At 46.6% G+C, this 20473-nt stretch overlaps 1 protein-coding gene across 1 annotated transcript; it reads left to right on the forward strand.

Moving 5' to 3' along the window:
* The first annotated feature begins 7641 nt into the window (after positions 1-7641).
* LOC119159789 (uncharacterized) lies at positions 7642-8313 on the forward strand. The gene has a single exon (XM_037412641.2). The coding sequence runs from the start codon at positions 7642-7644 to the stop codon at positions 8311-8313; it is 672 nt and encodes a 223-aa protein (XP_037268538.2).
* Positions 8314-20473: the final 12160 nt, after the last annotated feature.

Genomic DNA, 20473 nt, shown 5'->3' on the forward strand with positions numbered 1-20473 from the left:
CATGAAACTAAATACTGAGAAAACCGTATTTATGCGTATTACTAACAAAAAGGAACCATATGAACATCAGTACACAATCAATGGTCTTCCTATCTCGCGAACTGATAGCTTTCAATATCATGGCGTTACAATTACTAGTAATCTAACATGGTCCTCCCACATTCTTAAAATATGCGCCTCAGCACGACGAAAACTAGGCTTACTAAGACATAAACAGAAAAATTCGCCTGCGAACATAAATCTTCTTGCGTATTACTCAATAGTACGACCATGCCTTGAATACGCATGCAGAGTCTGGGATCCACATACTACAAAAGACATTGACAATCTCGAAAAGGTCCAAAGATTAGCCGTCCGCTTTATTTACAACCGATACCGCCATTATGACTCCCCGACAGAACTAATGCAGATGAATAAAATTCCTACTTTGGAATCTCGACGCAAAATGAATAGGCTAAAATTTCTTTTCCAATTATCACACGGGAATATCAGACTCGAAACATCGGGCTTCCTGACTTCATTATCATCGCGTCCCACCAGGAATTACCATTCTGCAAAGTTCTCGCCTATCACAGCGCGTACTAACAATTTTAAGTATTCTTTTTTCCCCGCACTATAACCGACTGGAATAACCTCCCGCATGAAATTCTTTCATCTGACAATGTGCTGAAATCTATTGATCAAATTTCTGACTTGTAAAATTTTGTATTAATAATTTACAGTGTTTTCGAAATATTTTGTATTGTCCTGTTTATTGTTTTTACCTCGCCAAAGATTGTATAATTGTTCTAACGGCTCTGTAACACCCCCACTCCTGCTTGGGCCCATTTGTGGTCTGCAGTATTATATAAAAAAACAAAGTGTATGTTCGGATGTTCAGCATTGAAAGTGTCGATAAAGCTGAGAAGTTCGTCCTCGCTGTGGGTCGAAATAAGAAAGATGTCGTCTATGTATCTTCTGTATAATATTGGTTTCAAGGAACTTAGTGCAAGAAATTCAGATTCTAGCTTTCCCATAAATATGTTGGCATAATTAAGTGCCATTTTGGTGCCCATAGTGGTCCCGCTGATTTGTCGAAAGTACTCTTGGTTAAACTCGAATGAGTTAATATCGAGGACCATCCTCGTCAAAGTTGCAATGGCACAGAAATCTGGGGTGTTAGACTGTCTATGGTTTGTGTACATGTTTTGTAATGCAGCTATGCCGTCATCGTGAGGAATATTTGTATATAATGAAGAGACATCTAGAGTAACCAAGTACGAGTTTTTCGGCACACAGAGACCTGCAATGTCTCGAAGAAGATGTGTGGTGTCTTTTATGTACGACGCGAGGGTGCATGGAATGTGGCTTATTAGTTTGTCCACGTACCCTGATATGAGTTCAGTTATTGTACCGATGCCTGATATGATTGGTCGACCTGGGTTACCGGATTTATGAATTTTTGGGAGGATGTAAAAGCGACCTGGACGAGGGTATGCTGCTCGCAACAGTTTGTGGTCAGTGTTGGTTATCTTTTCTGCATCTAACAGTTTTTTTAGTTCTGTTGATACGATACGTTTGTATTCGTCTGGCGGATCACCTGGGAGGCGTTCGTAAACTCTTGAGTCGTCTAGTTTGCGGTATGCTTCTTGTAAAAAGTTAATTGCATTAAGGACTACAATTGCTCCTCCTTTGTCAGCGGGTTTTATTGTTATGTCTGTCCTAGATGCCAATTTTTTCATACTTATTTTTTCAGATTTTGTCAAGTTTTCTCGGTTTCTTTTCTGTCGGTGGTATTCGTGTACTATATCTTTCTGTACTGTGGTGATATAAAGGTCCAAGCACTTGTCTCGATTACTGTTCGGTGTCCAATCATTTGATTTATGACGGTGAATTGTTTCGTGGTTAGAAGGCCTGTCCAAGAAATATTCGCGCAACCTTAAGCTTCGAGCGAAGTTGTCGAGGTCTCAGAGCAAGTGGAATTCATCGAAAAATTTTGTGGTCGGGCAGAAGCTTAGTCCCTAAGACAGCAGTTTTTCTTCGTCAGGTGACAAGCTCGTGTCCGATAAGTTTACAACCACAGTGTCAGAGGGTGTGTTCCTAGATGGGTGCTCGTTTCTACCATTAGTGATTTCCTGGGTGGTGGTGTTGTAGTGATAAGGAACTATATCAGGGAACGCGGATTTGGGCCCATGGTCTCTTTTGAGTTTTTGAATTTTTGTGGTCATGATGGCTTAGTATTTATTCTGTTCAAATTCTGTTAATCGCGTGATTTCTTCGTTCGATAAAGTGATGTGGCGGAGAATGGTGTTGGTCATAGCGACCAGTTTCTTTACCTGCTTATCACTGTGATTAAGAGCCATTTCTGTTAATTTAAGAGATGCCTCAAGGAGGGCGTTTTTCCAAGTTATTTGGTCGTGTTCATCTAGATTTGTAGCGGCTGGTGTGAGGGAGAGTGTCATACCCTTGGGGGCTATTCTAGCATGAAGGTACACTTGCAATGTTGATTTATGCATTTTATGTCTAATTCGTTTGTCAGCAAGTTTTCGTACTTTAAGGAAAGTGGCACTGCAACTGGGAAGCGATGAGGTGGACTTACATTTCAGAAGTGAATCTTCTTTTGGGTGCGGGGATGGCACTGATGAGGTGCGCAGGTTGTAGTTATGTCCGGCAGGCCTTCGTCATTGTAGGGAGAATTTCGGCGTTGGGCTCCCGGCGAACGTGTTCATTGGCAGTTCCGGGATCCGCAATAGGGGGACGCTGTTTCGTAGTTCGGCAGGCTTCCCTTTGAGGAGTGGTGTAGTGGTGCTGTCGTGTAGTGCTTTTGGTCTCAACATCCGCAATAGAGGGACGCGTGTTGGCTGTTCAGCAGACTTCCCCCCTAGTAGTGGTGCGCTGTTGATGATGGTGAGGGGGTGCTTGTGGCTCGCAGGAGTCACAGTTTCGCTGATCGTCGGGAACTCATCTGGGATGTTGGGTGGGTGTGGGTCTCCTGGTGTATGTTGATATGCAGAAGTCTTCTCGTGGGTGTCTTGATGTGTTGAACTTATATTCACGGGAGCTGCTGGTTGAGTCGACCACCCCGTGGTAGCTTCGAAGTCTCCGCGACCGAGTGCTTTCTTGAGGGTTTCGGCAATCAAAGCGACACCCATAAAACTCGGATGAAGCCCATCCGCGGCAAGAAAGCGTCTTGGTGGCAACTGCTCGAATTGGTAGTCGATGTATGACACCTTACTGGGTCTTCGGCAGTAGGCCTTGACTGTCTCGTTGAATTGACGAGCATGCCGGTTGAAGCGGTGCACGAATTGTTCATTCGATCGTTCCAGGTGTAGATTGAGGTAACGGGGCAGCACGCATGAAACAACGAGCCTTTCGAGTTCCTGGCGTGTCTGAAGCGTGTTGTTCACTAGGCGGTGAAGTCGGCGTAGCAATTCCTCTAGTCCGTACGACGCCAGCTCGCTCGTACCGACGTGAAAAACGAGCGTGGTCACAGATCGTGGTATGCCAGCAAGCTCTTTCTCAATGTCGAATGTGGAGGCTCCGCGGATGGAAATTATTGCAGGTGTCGTCTTCTCATGCGGGTTGAAATGCCGATGTAAATACCTTATTTGCGAGTTTCCGATGATGGCTGATGTTGGACAACCCAAAACACTGGACACTGGACAACTGGACACTGGACAAACACTGGCACTGGACACTGGCACTGGACAACCCAAAACAATTCCAAGTGTAACTACTCTTCCTAAGTGCAGCTTTCGTCTGTTTTCTGTTTTATTTTACTACCCAATCAATTGTGCCATGCATGACATGCCCAACCGCAACCCTGTGCACAGCCGGGAGGCCCCCACTACACGCGTAATCCAGAAGCGGGCAAGGAATTCGCATTGGGCCCGCTTACCAGCCTCTACTGCAATATGGGGCACCCCTCTTTTTACGGCGAAATGTTGACAGAGCGCCGAGTAGTTAAAGGCTTAGAACTTCCTAAAATGCCCGCTTACCAGCTTCTGCCACAATACGCGGCACCCCTCCTTCTACGACGAATTGTTTACGGGACTCCGAGTAGTTAAAGGCTTAGAACTTCTTTAAAAAGCTCTTTTTTGCCCCACACCAAACCGCCAATGCCTGGAAGCGCCGTCTGGCTGGAAGGAATGCGTTAGTGAAAGGAAACATACACAGACCGCTGACATCAGAAAGGTGAAGAGGGGAAGGGGGAGAGAGATGAAGGGGGAAGTGGAGGGAAGAGTGGAAGGGGGCGCCCGAGGGGACTCCACTGTATATTATTTTTCTCTTCTTCTTCTCTTTTTTCTTCTTTTTCTTTTCTGTCTTTTTCCCTCTTTCCTTTCCCTCTGATTTGAGATTGTATAAAGCTGAGCACCAACAAACTGTATCTTTAATCCTGATGAAGGACAGACTCTAGGCCGAAACGTCGAAATAAACCACGTTGTGACCGCTCACGGAGGATCTACTGGACTATATATATATATATATATATATAGTTATATATATATATATATATATATATATAGTTGTGTATGCGTGTGTGCGTCGCACTTGCGTAATAAATAAACCTTATGTTCAGGGTTCGCACTTCTCCCTGTCTTCTGCTTGCTGTCTGTGTTCTTGACCACGTAGTGTACATCGATCATGAATTAAGACTTGCCCCAAATTCACTGTAAGACACGGACGCACGCACGCACACAAACTCATGCTCATACATGGTGCATACCCGTATGCACGCACATACATATACACGCGCATACGCACGCTATACAAACACGTGCACACACGCCGGTGATACATACGCACATACTAGCGAAATACAAACACTCATGTGCATACATACATACACACGCGATAGAGACATGCACGCAAGCACATACATACACATTCCCATAAAACGCGATACATGCACGCGCACATACATACGCGATACAGGGACGCACACACATATATAGGTAGGTGCAGAGACCATCGATACAGAAACGCGCACGCATACAAACGTGCGCGTACACTCGCGTGATACATACACGAACGCACGTACACATGCCACCCATACAAGCTTGCACACGTGCACGCATGTGCACGCATATGTGCGCACAATCATATGCACGCGCACAAAAAAAACAGAAGTGCACATTAAAGCGCCCACTTACTATGTGAATAAAATGAAAGCGGGAAAGCGCGCTGTCTACTTATCACCACTTACCACGGGGGCTTATGTAGGGGTGTCTTTTGTCACCCTTGTTATTCATGATGTATCTACAAGGATTAGAGGCTAAATTAGAGGGAAGTGGGCTTGGCTTCAGCCTCTTTTTCGTCAAACAAGGAAAACTCATTGAACGGGTACTACCAGCATTGATGTACGCAGATGATATAGTGCTAATGGCCGACAACAAGGTAGAATTGCAGAGATTGATGGACATCTGCAGTAATGAGAAAGATAGGTTAAATTTCAGATTTTGTAAGGAAAATACAGCACTCATAATTTTTAATAATAATGAAGGTAGTGAGCATAGAATACAGGAGGTCACGCTAAGGATAACAGATAAATATAAATATCTGGGCGTATCGATAAGCAACGGGACCGAGTTCCTAAGGGAACACGATATATACGTGAAGACTAAAGGTAACAGGAATGCAGCAGTGATGAAAAATAAGGCACTGTGGAATTACAGTAGGTATGTTGTAGCGAGAGAAATATGTAAAGGGGTCATGGTGAGAGAAATATGGAAAGGGGTCATGGTTCCTTGTCTGACGTTTGGCGATGCGGTCTTGTGCATGAGATCAGAAGTTAAAGCAAGATTAGAAACTAAGCGACGTGGTATAGGTAGACTTAACCTTAGGAGCTAGCGGGAACACACCAAATCAGGGAGTACAAGGCGATATGGGATGGACATAATTTGAGGGCAGGGAAGCTAGCACCAAGATAAAATTTGAGAAGCGATTGAGAGAAATGGGAGACGAGCGTAGGGCTCGGAAGGTTTTCAGCTACTTGTACATGAAGAATGTCGATACAAAATGGAGGATGCGAACCAGAAAATTCACGGGTAAATACTTAGAAAGCAGCAGGGATTCAAACCAAAAAGAATTATCGGTTAAGAATAAGGTGAAGGAAGCTGAGACCAATATGTGGAGAATCGGCATGAATAAGAAGTCTGCACTAGAGATCTATCGAACTTTTAAGCAGCAAATTGCCAAGGACAAGATGTATGTATTACTCGGGGTAGTTTTCTACTGTTGGATGCCAAGAAGGGAGTATTGCAAAGCAAGACCTATCGGGCCAAATACGAAGATGTAGACACGGTATGCAGTGTGTGTGGAGAGGAGGAGGAAACTGCCGAACACTTGATAATGTTCTGTAAAAGGCTTCACCCTATAGTTTAGGATAATGGCGCATAGTTTTTCGAAGCACTGGGGCTTAGGGACAGACAGGGCAAAATAGACTTTAGCGGTTAGAATTATTTAGAAGGAGGTTACCTGATTGGTGGCTAAAGTCAAGGCACGAGGGAAAATTAAACCCTTCATTGCAAACGCGTACCAGTACTCAACCTCACTATTTAAAGGAAAAACATAAATCTAGTTTTTGATGCACTAAGTATTACGGCTTGGTGGCGGTAGCCACCACCCGATCTAAAGGGTACATCCATATCAATCCATCCATCCATCCAACCATTGACCAGCAGGCATACATACACAAAGGTGCCAAATTTGGGTGCCCTCTCCACCTATCACCATTGACCGGGAGCATATATACACAGAGGTCCCGAACATGAGGCGCGTTGTCCTCTTATCACCATTGACCGGCAGGCATACATGCACAAAGGCACTGAACATTAGGCGCGCTGTACACTTGTCATCATTGACCAGCAGGCATACATACACAGAGGGGCGCGACATTGGGCAAGCTGTCTACTTATCACCATTGAACAGCAGCGATACATACACAGAGGTGCCGAACATTAGGAGCGCTGTCCACTTATCACCATTGATCGGCAGGCATACATGTGCAGAGCTGCCGAACAGTATGTGCGCACCTGTCAATGGTGACAACTGGACGGTGCGTACTATACCATTGTCAAAGTTATCCGCTGCTCGGGTTTCATGTGACGCTAATAGCGTAGAGTTGCTCACAAAACTCGTTTCTGTCGTGGACGCAGCCACTAGAAGATGGCGCTATGCGTACCGCATCACGTGACGCGCGGGACGATTCGGCGCAGCAGATCGCCGGCGCGAGTGTGTGCGACCGTGTCTGTCGAGCTAACATGTAGCCGCGCTAGCACGCATGGTTTAATCCAATCCTTTGACCATTAAACAGTTGTCGTTATCCGTCAGCTCGTTCGTGTTCTCAGTTCCCGACCACGACATGGTGGCAGCGGTGGGATGCGTGGAAGACACGACTACGCTGTGAAGAGGGCACCAGACAAGTAGGCCTAACAAACGCTGGCATCGAACACGGAACTTTGCAGCACCCATGGCAACGCCTACAGTGCCCACAGCTCAGCCTGCAATCCCGCTCAACCCTTTCGTCGTCGAACTGCCGGAAAAGCTCGGCGGCGACCCGGGGAGTGGAAGCGGTGGTTTACACGATCGGAAAGGTACCGCGTCATCTCAGGTTTGAAGAAACAAGACGACGAAACCCAGGTGAACACACTCATTTACGCGATGGGCCGTGAAGCAGAAGATGTCCTGGCGTCGCTCAAACTTTCTGACGCTGAGAAACTCAACTACGACGCGGTAACACGAGCGTTCGCAAAACATTTCGTGCCGCAGACGAACGCGATATACGAGCGGGCGAAGTTCAACAGCCGGAAGCAAGAAGCGCATGAGTCAGTCGACGCGTTCGTAACCGAACTCTACCGACTGGCCGAAACCTGCGAGTACGGAGATCTCATAGAAGAATCGATCCGCGACAGGCTCGTGGCCGGCCTTGCAGACACGCAGCCAAGCGAGAAGCTGCAACTTGACGCCGAGCTGACTCTTGAAGCCGCCGTCACCGCTGTACGCAACTCTGAAACGATCAAGCTGCAGCAAAAAGATCTACGGCCGCAGCAACAGGTGCCTGCTGCTGTTGACACCATGCGTGGATGTTCGAAGAGCAAAGGAAAGCCAAATCAGCGCTCTCAAAAAACACAGCGCGACCAAACTGTGCCGACGTGCAAGTGGTGTGGCTCAACAACGCACCCACCATCACGCACTATGTGCCCGGCAAACGGGAAAATATGCAGTGCCTGCGGCAAAAAGGGACACTTTGCCGCCGTGTGCTTATCTGCCTCTGAAAGGAAGAAAAAGAGCACCCCCAAGCTGTTTTGGAAGAGGTTTACTTGGGTCAATTGACCGATCAACGGGCCTCTGGACCGTGGAGGACTGACGTTACAGTAAATGGCTTGCCCATGAAGTTCAATGGAGACACCGGTGCAGATGTTACCGCTATAACTACAAGTCTCTACAACGAACAAGTCATGGGCAACCTGAAGCAGGCCAAGAAACAGCTGCTGGGACCCGGCCGGACCGAAATCGCAACAATAGGTCTGTTTAGAGCAACCTTGTGCTGGAATGGCCGAGAGTGTCAAGAAGAAATTTACGTGATCGACAAGTTAAACGATGCACTTCTCGGACGTCCAGCAATCAAATCATTGGATATCCTTCCAAGCCTCCTCAAAGTCACAGCGTCAACAAGCAAGGTCAGTGACCCTGCTAACATTCTCTGCCACTACCCCAGCTTGACTACAGGCCTGGGCCTTCTCAAGACAGAATACAAGATAATATTTCTCCCCAATGCCAAGCCGAGTGCTATTACGTATCCGCGGGGAGTACCCCTACCCATGCTGCCTAGTGTCAAACGTGAGTTGAAGAGAATGGAGAACCTCGGCGTCATCATAAAGGTCGACGAGGCCACAGTGTGGTGCGTACCTAAGGTAGTCGCGAAAAAGAAAGGAGGCGAGCTTCGAGTCTGTGTTGACTTCGGAGGGTTAGACAAGAACATTTTGCGGGAACGAGTCGTAATGCCCACTGTCGACAAATGTTTGGCCAGACTTGCCGGAGCTACATGGTTCAGCAAGCTTGATGCAAGGGCTGATTATTGGCAAGCTCCGCTAGCACCCGAGTCCCAGAAGTACAATACATTTCTGACGCCATTCGGCAGGTTTCCGTTCCTCCGATTGCCCTTTGGGATTTTGACAGAAACCGAGTTTTTCCAGAGAGAAATGCTAAGAGTTCTAGAAGGCATTGAAGGCCAAGCATGTCTACAAGACGACATTATAGTGTTTGGACCTTCAAGGGAAGAACATGACACACTACTGCACAAAGTACTGCAGCGCCTGCAAGAAGCTGGCATCACCTTGAACGCAGAAAAATGCGTACTACATCAGCAGTCTGTGAGATTCCTGGGATACATCGTGTCGGCGAATGGCATCAGTGCCGACCCTGAAAAGGTCAACGCACTGTGTCACCTAGCAGAGCCTACAGATGTAACAGAGGTGAGGTCCTTCTTGAGAATGGCCAACCACTTGGCCAAGTTTCTCCCGGGGCTTTCGCAGCTCAAAAAACCGTTGCATGACTTACTTCACAGCGACGCCGAATGGTGCTGGGACAAGCCACAGCAAGAAAGTTTCAATGCTGTCAAGAAAGCATTGACAAGGACTCCAGTGCTTACTCACTACGACCCTTGTAGTCATCACACTGTGTCGGCGGATGCATCGTCGTACGGTCTTGGAGCGGTCCTCCTTCAAGAAACAGCGGGTCGGAGGCTTCCAGTTGCCTATGCCTCAAGATGCCTCTCTGACACGGAGACGCGATATGCGCAAATAGAGAAAGAAGTACTGGCAGTAACATGGGCCTGCGAGCATTTCCGCTCCTATCTGCTTGGTGCGCAGTTTTACGTGGAAACTGATCACAAGCCACTGGTGCCACTGCTGTCATCAAGCCGCCTGGACGAACTTAGTCGCCGACTGCAACGGTTCCCTATGAGACTCCTCGAGTTCGATTACACCATTGCCCACATCCTAGGCAAGAAAATGCATACAGCCGATGTGCTCTCAAGGAAACCGCAGAAAGAAACGGACAACAGCAGTCCAAGGAGCCCCAGCAGGGTCATCGTAGAATATAAAATTCTCGCAATGAAACTTCTGCCAGCTTCCCACGATATGCTTGAAAATATAAAGGCAGCACATGAGAATGATCCTGTTCTAGCAAGAGTTAGGGACTACTGCACGACTTCGTGGCCCAAAGAAGTGGCACTACCTCCAGACGTGCAGAAGTATTTAGAATTAGCCCATGAACTGACACAAGTGGATGGAATTTTGCTCAAAGGCAACCGCAATGTAATTCCACCAAGCATGCAAAGTGGTGTGCTAGAGCACTTGGATGCCGGTCATCAGGGCGTTGGGAGATGTAGGGCTCGAGCCACTCAGTTGGTGTGGTGGCCAGGCATTAACCAGCACATCCAAAGTTATGTGTCAAGATGCCCGGTCTGTCAACAACACCGTAAACCACACGCCGAGCCCCTGATACTCTCCCCACTTTCCAAACACCCATGGGAAGCAATAGGAATCGATCTCTTCTGTGTGGATAGAGTTAACTACCTCGTGGTTGTGGACTACTACTCACGTTTCTTTGAAATCGAGAAGTTGAAGCGTACCAACACAGAGAACATAACTCAAGCACTGAGTCCGATCTTCGCGCGCTTTGGGGCACCGGCTATCATACGATCAGACAATGGCCCTCAGTTTGCTTCGCCACAGTTCAAAGCGTTTGTCAAGCAATGGGGATCAAGTCACGTAACCAGCAGCCCCTACTTCCCTCTGAGCAACGGCGCGGCAGAAAGAACAGTTCAGACTGCTAAACAGCTGATCAAGAAATCGCCAAACATCCACAAGGCTCTGCTCGCGCATAGAGACACGCCAGGGAAAGAAGGATTCACACCAGCGGAACTCCTCATGGGAAGGCACCTAAGAACTGACGTGCACGTGGCACCGCACATGCTGAGGCCATGGTGAGCACCGTAGAATTTACAAAACGAAATTAAGCCTACAGAATCAAGCAGGGGCAACAATATAACCGGAGACACAGGACCTTATCAAGAGATCCCATTCAACCGCAGACAGCCGTCCGCATTCTGTCTGGTGCTCCAATAACAGGGACCGTCATTGGGCCAGCTCACACGCCTCGTTCATATGTGGTGAGCACACCTGGAGGTCTCACAAGACGCACCAGCCAACATCTCCAGCCGCTACAACCAGTGGCCACAACAAGAAGTGGACGAACTGTGAGAGCTCCAAGTCGGCTTGACCTGGGACAAGCAGGAGGGCCACTTCAAAGAAGAGGAGGTGTCGTGGACGCAGCCACAAGGAGATGGCGCTATGCGTACCGCATTACGTGACGCGTGGAACGATTCGGCGCAGCAGATCGCCGGCGCGAGTGTGTGCGACCGCGTCTGTCGAGCTAACATGTAGCCGTGCTAGTAAGCATGGTTTAATCGAATCCTTTGACCATTAAACAGTTCTCGTTATGCGTCAGCTCATTCGTGTTCTCAGTTCCCGACCACGACAGTTTCTCACAAAGGAAATCTGGCACCACCATCTATAAAAATTTCTCAACGGGCCCCGTCGGAGCACCGGGATGACGGTATATGTTTCCGCAAGGCTTGCGTTGGGTGGTTTTGAGCAAGCCTTCGGTACAAAAGTGAATACAAGTGCGTAAATAAAGCTTCTCTAAGACGAAATGTTCAAACCCACATCTCACTGATGGGCATTATCTTCTAAAACTAAAGTCCACTAACCTTGACGGCACAACCAAACCGCGAAAGAAAGAAACAGGCGACATAAAGTGACAAAGCAAACTCTCGCTTTGTCGTTTGCCTGCCAAGTTTAGCGGCTGTTTGTAACTTTTTCCGCTTCGTAAAATTGTACGTCGACGCAGATGGTTGAAGTGTTATACAAAATACGGTTCATCTCCAATGACAAAAATAAATAGCTTCATACGTACTCTTTTAGTAATAAATGAACCATTTTAACGTGAAGCCAGAAGCATCTCGTCTTTGAGGTATACAAATTCGAGTCAAGTTCGAAGCTCACATATCTGCAGAGATACCGATTTTGGTATCACATGACGGGAACAGATGACGAAGGTAAGTAACACATTCAAACATGATAACCATTAAATGTGCGTCATGTAAAACATGACCACATGCTAGTCTGTTAGCATGCTCGCAGGCGTTTCACTAGTTCCGCATATACCAAATTTGGTTTCACGTGAATAGACAACCAAGGTAAATGGCAGGTTCAAACATATTGCTCTTGGCGCGGAAGTCATTTACGGCATAATTTATGTCCGGTTTGTAACGGGAGCTCATTTTAAAGTGAAATGCCAACCTTCCTCATTCGTGTTTCGCATATTATCGATTCCCACAGTACGTGGGATCTGCCAACTTTTTTATTATCATTCTGGCAAGCTTATGAAGGCTAAACCGTTAGCAGAGCTCATTTTTGTGAGTGTGCCCTGATACGTCTTACGTGATACTTCTCTACACACCCAGAAGGCTGAAAAAGCAGCTGCAGTTTCTTGCATTCTTTGTATATGGGCAAAATACCAAAACCCCACCCTCTGTATGCCGGGTAACTAATGACTTGTGAAGAAATCAGCAATCCTGCGTCAAGCGAATTTTGTGCCCTGCTGAGAACACCGCCAAAGTCCATTTAGGGTTTTATATATACGTTTTTATACTTTACTTCGGGGCACCAGCCTGCCAATGAGCAAACTTACGCCAAAAGCTCGGGTTTTGATGCTAATCGACAGCTAACGTCAGCCCACATTTCAACACGCGTTCTCTACCTTTGTCGGTGACGCCAAGTCTCCCACGACATACAGGGGTGTGGCGGTCCAGCGTTCTCACGAATACAAACAAGCACACGCTTCCCAAAATAACTCATTCACACGGTCAATAATGCTCAAGATCTTTCGCTAATTCGAGGCTGATCCATCGCCTTTATTCGAAGATGCCATGGATACGCCAATTTCATACACTGCTCTCTTAACAGCAGCTGTGAGCCAGCGCTCATGTGTGTCAAAGTCACCGAAACGGGAGAAGTACCTGTACCTTGCTGGCACAAACGTGCTAGTGAAGAGATAAGCTGGTTTACGTGGCTACACACGCACGTAAGTGCATGCATGCAACTGAAGACTGCTCATTAATCTTGTATGATAGGTCAGAGAACAACAGAATGCTTCTCTCGTAATTGAAAATGCGCGCAATTCTTAAACCATTCTTTATCGCGCGTAATATCAATGCCACTTGCCCTTCACCACGCTGAAATACGTGATAGCGAGTCGAATGAGCGTGGTTTTTTCCCAGTTCCTGCACCTACATTTCTCCATGCGTGGTGCTTAATTACTTCTTTTCTGGGCACGAGAATCCCGCGAAAGTTTCGTATAAGGACAAAAGCGGCCACCGTAGGCTGGATGGATGGATGGATGGATGGATGGATGGATGGATGGATGGATGGATGGATGGATGGATGGATGGATGGATGGATGGATGGATGGATGGATGGATGGATGGATGGATGGATGGATGGATGGATATGGCTGTACTCTTTAGATCGGGCGGTGGCTAGCGCCACCAAGCCGTAATACTTAATGAACCAAAAACTAGATTTATTTTTTCTTTAAAAAGTGAGTTTGATGATTCGTACTTTGCAGTAAAGGGTTTAATTTTCACTGGTGCCTTGACTTTAGCCACCAATCAGATAACCTCCTTCTAGTTGAAACTACCCGCTTGAAGTCTATTTTGCGCTCCCGGTCCCTTAACCCCAGTGCTTTGAAAAACTCTGCGCCATCATCCTGAACTATAGGGTGAAGCCCTTTTACAGAACATTATCAAGTTCGGCAGTTTCTTCTTCCTCTCCACATGCACTGCATACTGTGTCTACCCCTTCGTATTAGGCCCGATATGTGTTGGTTCACGGTACTCCCATCCTGGCCTCAAACAGTAGAGAACTACCCCGAGTATTATCATAGATCCTTTCCTTGGCAATTTCCTGCTGAAAGTTCGATATATCTCTAGTGCGGACTTCTTAATCATGCCCATTCTCCACATGTCAGTCTCCATTTTCTTCACTTTCTTCCTAACCGATAGTTGGTTTGAAACAGCAGGTGGTTTGGCCACCTGCTGTTTTCTAAGTATTTACCAGTCAATTTCCTGGTTCGCTTCATCCATTTTGTATCGACATTCTTCATGTACAAGTAGCTGAAAACCTTCGTAGCCCAACGCTCCTCCCCCATTTTTATGAATCGCTTCTCAAATTTTATCTTGCTGCTAGCTTCCCTGCCCTCAAATGATGTGCATCCTATATCACCTTGTACTGCCTGATTTGGTGTATTGCCGTGAGCTCCTAAAGCAAGCCTATCTATTCCACGTTGCTTAATTTCTAATCTTGCTTGAACTTCTGATCTCATGCACAAGACCGCATTGCTGAACGTCAGCCCAGGAACCATGACCCCTTTCCATATTCTTCTCACAACATCATACCTATTGTAATTCCACAGGGCCCTATTTTTCATCACTGCTGCATTCCTGTTACCTTTAGTCGTCACGTATATTTCGTGTTCCCTCGGGTACTCGGTCCTATTGCTTATCCATACGCCCAGATATTTGCATTTATCTGTTATCTCTAGCGTGACCTCCCGTATTCTAAGTTCGCTACCTTCGTTGCCATTGAAAATCATGACTGCTGATTTTTCCTTACTGAATCTAAAATCTAACCTATCTCTCTCATTACCGTAGATGTCCCTCAATCTCTGCAAATCTTCCTCGTTGTCGGCCATTAGCACTATCTCATCTGCGTACATTAATGCTGGTAGTGCCTGATCAATGAGTTTTCTTTGTTTGACTAAAGAGAGGTTGAAGCCCAGTCCACTTCCCTCTAATTTGGTCTCTAATCCTTGTAGGTACATCATGAATAGTAAGGGTGACAGGGGACACCCCTGCCTAAGCCCCCGTTTTACCTCTGCAGGCTTGGATACCTGTTTTTTCCACTTTATAACTACCTTGTTACCTCTATCGATATCTTTTAAAAGATTAGTGACTACATGTTCCACGCCTAGTGTGTCCAGTATTCCCCACGATTCCTCTTGAACCACGCTATCGTACGCTCCCTTGATATCCAAAAATGCTAGCCACAGGGACCTGTGTTCCTTTCCTGCTATTTCGATGCACTGCGTCAGTGAGAACAGATTGTCTTCCAACCTCCTGTGTTTCCGAAACCCATTCTGCGGTTCCCCCAGCACCCCCTCGTCTTCTATCCATGCCTGCAGTCTTTCCTTTATAATCTGCATCGCCATCCTGTAGACCACTGATGTCACTGTTTAGGACGGTAGTTGTTTATGTCAGCTTTGTCTCCCTTTCCTTTATAGATCATGCTCATCCTGCTAAGTTTTCATCCATCGGGAACTTCACCATCGAATATTATTTTGCTCACTGCCTCTCTCAAAGCCTGCTTAGTCTTCGGACCTAATGTCTTTATCAGCATAATTGTAATGCCATCTGGGCCTGTTTATGTACTAATAGGAACCCTTTTCTCAGCCCTTTCCCACTCTCGTTGTGAAATTGGAGCCATTGCACCACTTGATTCGTCCTTGTCTATTGTGGTGCATAAAGTACTTCTTTGAAATTTTTCTGTCACCCTTGTTCTTATATATTCTATAGCTTCGTCCCCTTCTAGCCTAGCACCTTGGGCTGTAGTTATAAAACTCTGCTCTAGGCTCGTCTCATATCTTAGGGAGTTTAGATGGTTCCGAAATTTCGCAGCTGCCTTTCTATCTTTTTTATGTACTTCTGCCAGCCACTTAGCTCACTTTCTTCTAATCTTTTCATTGATCAGAAGGGATGCATGCCTTCTACAGCTTAGAAAGCTTTCCCATTTTCTTTCCACATCATCTGTCGGTTCACCCCGCTGCTTAGCATGTCTGTGTTTCCTAGAGGCTTCCTGACGTTTTGCTATGGCTCTCTTAACTTCCTCATCCCACCAACTGTTGGGTTTGTGTCTTCTTTTCCGAGGTGACTTGTCACGTGTCTTAGCAAACTCTAGGTCAAAGAGTCTCATTAGATTTGTGTATGTCCACATTGTCTTATTATCCACCATGATTACTTTCTCAATTCGTTTAGTTGCTATTTCAATTCGCCTTTCTAGATCAAAATTTTCCTGTAGTTGCTCATCTTGTCTCCTTCCCACTTTCACTGCTCTTCCAAAACTTAGCTTGATACGTTTGTGATCACTACCCAGACTTCTGGAGCCACCTTCAACTGTGTGCATTCCCCTGAGCCTATCATACATCCTATGTGACATCAGTGCATAATCTATCGTAGACTGCAGCCTTTCTACCTTCCATGTTATTTGCCCTTCACACTTCTCGGTACTGTTGCAATTGATCAAATCAAGCCTTTCACACATATCCATGATCATTTTGTCTGTCGGGTCGGTATACCCATCCATATCTTCTATGTGCGCATTCATGTCTCCTAGTATAATTATTTTGCACTCTCTTCCGAACTCCTGAATGCCATTTGATATACACTCTACCATTGCCTGGTTTTCCTCTAGGGCCTTTGCTTCCGTCCACAAGTACACAAAACCAAGGAGTGTCATTTGACCTGCCACTTTCCTTTTTAGCCATAAATGTTCCTTGCACTCCTGCTTGACCCTTTGGCAGTCTGTACTTTTATGAATGAATGCCCCAATACCACTCCCCTTTCTGCTGCCTTCTGTTCTATTACAATATTTCCACGCGTAGTCCGGATTGTTCGGAGGTTGTTCTATGTCCCTGAGATGTGTTTCTACAAAATCGTATACCATCGGCCTCTCTTCCCTTAGCTGTTCTTCTATCTCTTCCCACTTCAGCCTGTTCCTACCACCCTGCATGTTAATATACCCTATTTCTGAATTGGTACGGCGCTCGTGGCTACGTCTATTTATGCCCCGCACTCTACCTATCTTAGACATTGGTGCCAGTTTGGAATCATATCTGTCCATACCACCTGTCGAAGAGTCTCCCTGGTTGTTTTCCTCGTTACTAGCTATAGTGCACCCTGAAGGGCTCGCTTGCCCCCCAAAAAAGCTACTGCGCGTCCTGCAAGTCGCCAACCCACCTCATGACCTAGCCGCCCATCGAAGTGAATTCTGTCTCGTTGAAACCCCCCCCCCCACCTATGCACCTATTTGTTTATTTCCACCACCTCGAAGCCTTTGTCTCGACTCATCCGCCATATCTCTTGGTTTGCGTTGACAACCGCCCTTTGCAGGTTGCTATCACGAACCGGTACCTCTGGTATCGTGCATATCACTACCTGTACCTGAGGAGAAGTGGCGCGCATGTCATCGACGCCTTTTGCCAGTGTGTTTGCTAGTCCTGATGTATCTTCATTTAGGACATCGTTTAAACTGCCTGAAGTTATCACGAGGTTTCGTCTATCAGCTGTAGTTTTGAGTTTTGCGCTCGCTTGCCTCATGACTGCTTCAAGCTTGCGTCCTGGGAACGCCCATACTGCAACCCTCTTGTCAACTCTTACCCTCTCTTTGATGGCTTCTGTGCATCAATTTTAATTCGAGTCTTCAGTGATTATCACATGCTGTGACTTTACAGCTGGAGCATCCTGCACCTGGGGGCTACTTGCACCTGTGACACCGGCTGCTTTGTCCCCTCCCAGCCCCACCACTACCTCGCTGAAGCTGGGCCTTGCGACAATTGAACCAGCTGAACCTGTTTTTTCTATACTTGCATGCTCTTCCTTCTCCACCGTTCTGGTTGCCGGTTCCCTACTGTTCTCTCCGTAGATCGCTCCTTTGTTCAGCTTCGCTAGTGCTTCCTCGGCAGACTTCATTCTTTCTGCCATTGGCCTCGTTTTCTCTTGCTCTGTCACCAATGCAGTCTCGAGCTCGGCGATTCTCATCAGCAGTTCACTCTGGGCAACCATCATTTTCTCCATTTTTCCTCGACCTTACATTGCCTACACCTCGCGTCAGCCTCTTCTCCATCCGCTTCAATGCTTGGGTCCACTTTCAAACCCACTCCACATCCTGAACACTTTACAGTCTTTTTAACCATCTCTTTCTGACACCAATTGTCCCAATACTCGATAATTACTAAACTCAAGCCCTGCACTACGAAAAAAAAAGAAAGTCTAAGCTCTACTACAAAAATTTGCGTGTTCAATGTACGCGCACTTCCCCCATGGGGTGGCAAAAGAAAAAAACAAAAAATTCAGACACACACACCCGCACTAACTAATAAATACCTGGAGACTGACCCCCGAAAAAGCCATACCATAAAAGAAGCACTACGAATATTTCAACTGCTGCCTTATAATTGTAAAGACAAGCTGAAAACATGCAAAAACACTTATCTGCGCAGTCGATCTGGAGCGCTCAAAAAACACCTCCATTCACCATGACAGCCCGAACTGAATGGTGCCACCGAAGGCGCCACCGTCAGCAAATGGGCATCTTTTGACCACACTTGGCAGGGTCGTAGCGCGTTCGCGGAAGCGTTTCGCATAAAACAAAATTCTTCACATATTTTTGTTCTCTGTGTTCTCGCTAACACATCATAGCAGCTATTAGTATCGTCAAATGAGCCCATGATGCGCGTTGTCAAATTGCCGAAGTACTTCATTGCTGGCAATGTTTTAACTGAGTCCGTCTGTCGAGTGACGCGCATTAGTATAGCGTTCCTAAATTTCTCAATTTCTGCATTGTCTCTTTCGGGCTTAAACAGAGCACTGTGACTGGTCCTAGATGGCTGAAACTTCAACATAGTTTGCGCTAGAGATTGCGAAGCAGCCGTGCTCTGGCTGCACGTAACGCTCCTCCCACGCGCACACAAAAACCAACCAGGACCTTTCTTCGACCGGTTTTTTTTTTCAGTTTAAACAAATCAGTTGTACATGAAACTACATTGCTTTTTTTTTGAGTATTTCTAGAAAATTTCTTTATGTACTTAGATTTCTCTTTCAATTCCAACTTTAGCTTTTTATATGCGAGACATTTCTGCTTAACGAAAACAAATCTGTGCTCCACTAACCTAGCAGTGGGTAACATTTTGAATTGGCCAACTACGCTACGCCTTGCAAGCAAATGTAGGCAAACATGTCGGCATAATTTTTTTGCTGAACTTATTGGCATTCGTCGAGAATTTCAAACTTTCATGAGCACAGGCACATAGTTTATTCAAATCTGCGTTTCATAAACTGTGGTTGAAAGTTGGAAGATGGAGTGCACGACACAACAAAAATCATTGAAAAAAGTTTCCGCTAGCATAATTGAAGCTGTTGGTTCACGCTGCGAAGTTGGGCCTTCACTCTCTGCAGCTCCGACGCTGAACAAACGGTGATCTTTGACACTCTGCATCAGCGTAGCCATTGTGCTTCTGAGTTCTCACAACAACTGCAAAGAGTGAGAAAGCGCAAAATTTATAAGGGAAGGAACCAGTTTGGTTAGGGTAGTAAGCGGATGGAATACTCGCAAGCTTTGTGCCAGATTTACCATCAATTTTTTCGTCGGCTGCACTGGAGACGTGTGCATTCGAGAATGTAGCATCACAATTTGGAGATAGCTGTCACCGCCTTTTTAGACGTGGGAGCTTCGTGGCACGGACGCTGATTTGATTTGAAGAGGTAAGAAGGCAAACCTTCGAAAATCCTTGGTACGGCGTCTTCCACCAGTCTTGGTCGTTCTCGGGGCAGCGAAACGTTGATTCCGTTCACTGTGCACATGTTCGCACGTACAATGTCACTGCCGTCGAAACGTTTTTCACGCACGCGAGCGCTTTTGAGTCGAACGAAAATCCGGAAGTCTCTCGCCGCGGGACCACACTTTTGCACCTCTCGCGTTATTCTGCGTTGGCTGGGAAAATTTTCAGCGGTGCTCTTGTATGCAGAGCAGCAGCCTGGCACGCAGCAGGTGTTGGGCATTACTGTCAACACGATGTGACCCCGAAAAGCAAAAAAAAATGAGGGCGATCCGCAGGACCGCCATCACTACGCTCCTGCACTTCACTAATGGCAGCCAGCGAAGCAGCCTGCCCAGCCGGCTTCCTCGCCCCTCTATCTACGCCAGCGCCACGGCGCGGAAAGTGCGGGTGGCGTATGAGGCTCTCCCTTTGAGTGACGCGGCATTTTCATGTCCAGAAATAGTATTGAAGGACCATGGTTTCTATAAAGAAGTCGCGTTTTTTAGGACCCCCCCCCCAAAGAAAAAATAAGGATTCCTCTGTCTTTCTAGTGTCAGTTCATTGTATTTAGTTGTGCGTGGCACCTACCGCGGCCGCTGGGTTTTGTTTTTTGTCCAGCGGACGAATCCCTACAATTTAATACGTATCGCGGGGTTTTTCCACTATATGTGTGCAATGAACTCCAAAGAAAGCTTGGTCACGAGTGCGCCTGCTTCCTGTCAACTACTTTTTACGCTTTTGTACGTGGTGCTCAGTCCGAAATTCTGCATTGAAA

Source organism: Rhipicephalus microplus, chromosome 3 (assembly GCF_043290135.1).
Source record: "Rhipicephalus microplus isolate Deutch F79 chromosome 3, USDA_Rmic, whole genome shotgun sequence".
Classification (NCBI taxonomy): Eukaryota; Metazoa; Arthropoda; class Arachnida; order Ixodida; family Ixodidae; genus Rhipicephalus; species Rhipicephalus microplus.

What these genes read in the sequence shown, in the direction of transcription:
- LOC119159789 (XM_037412641.2), top strand. Translation starts at nt 7,642, where the DNA reads ATGGGCCGTGAAGCAGAAGATGTCCTGGCGTCGCTCAAACTTTCTGAC.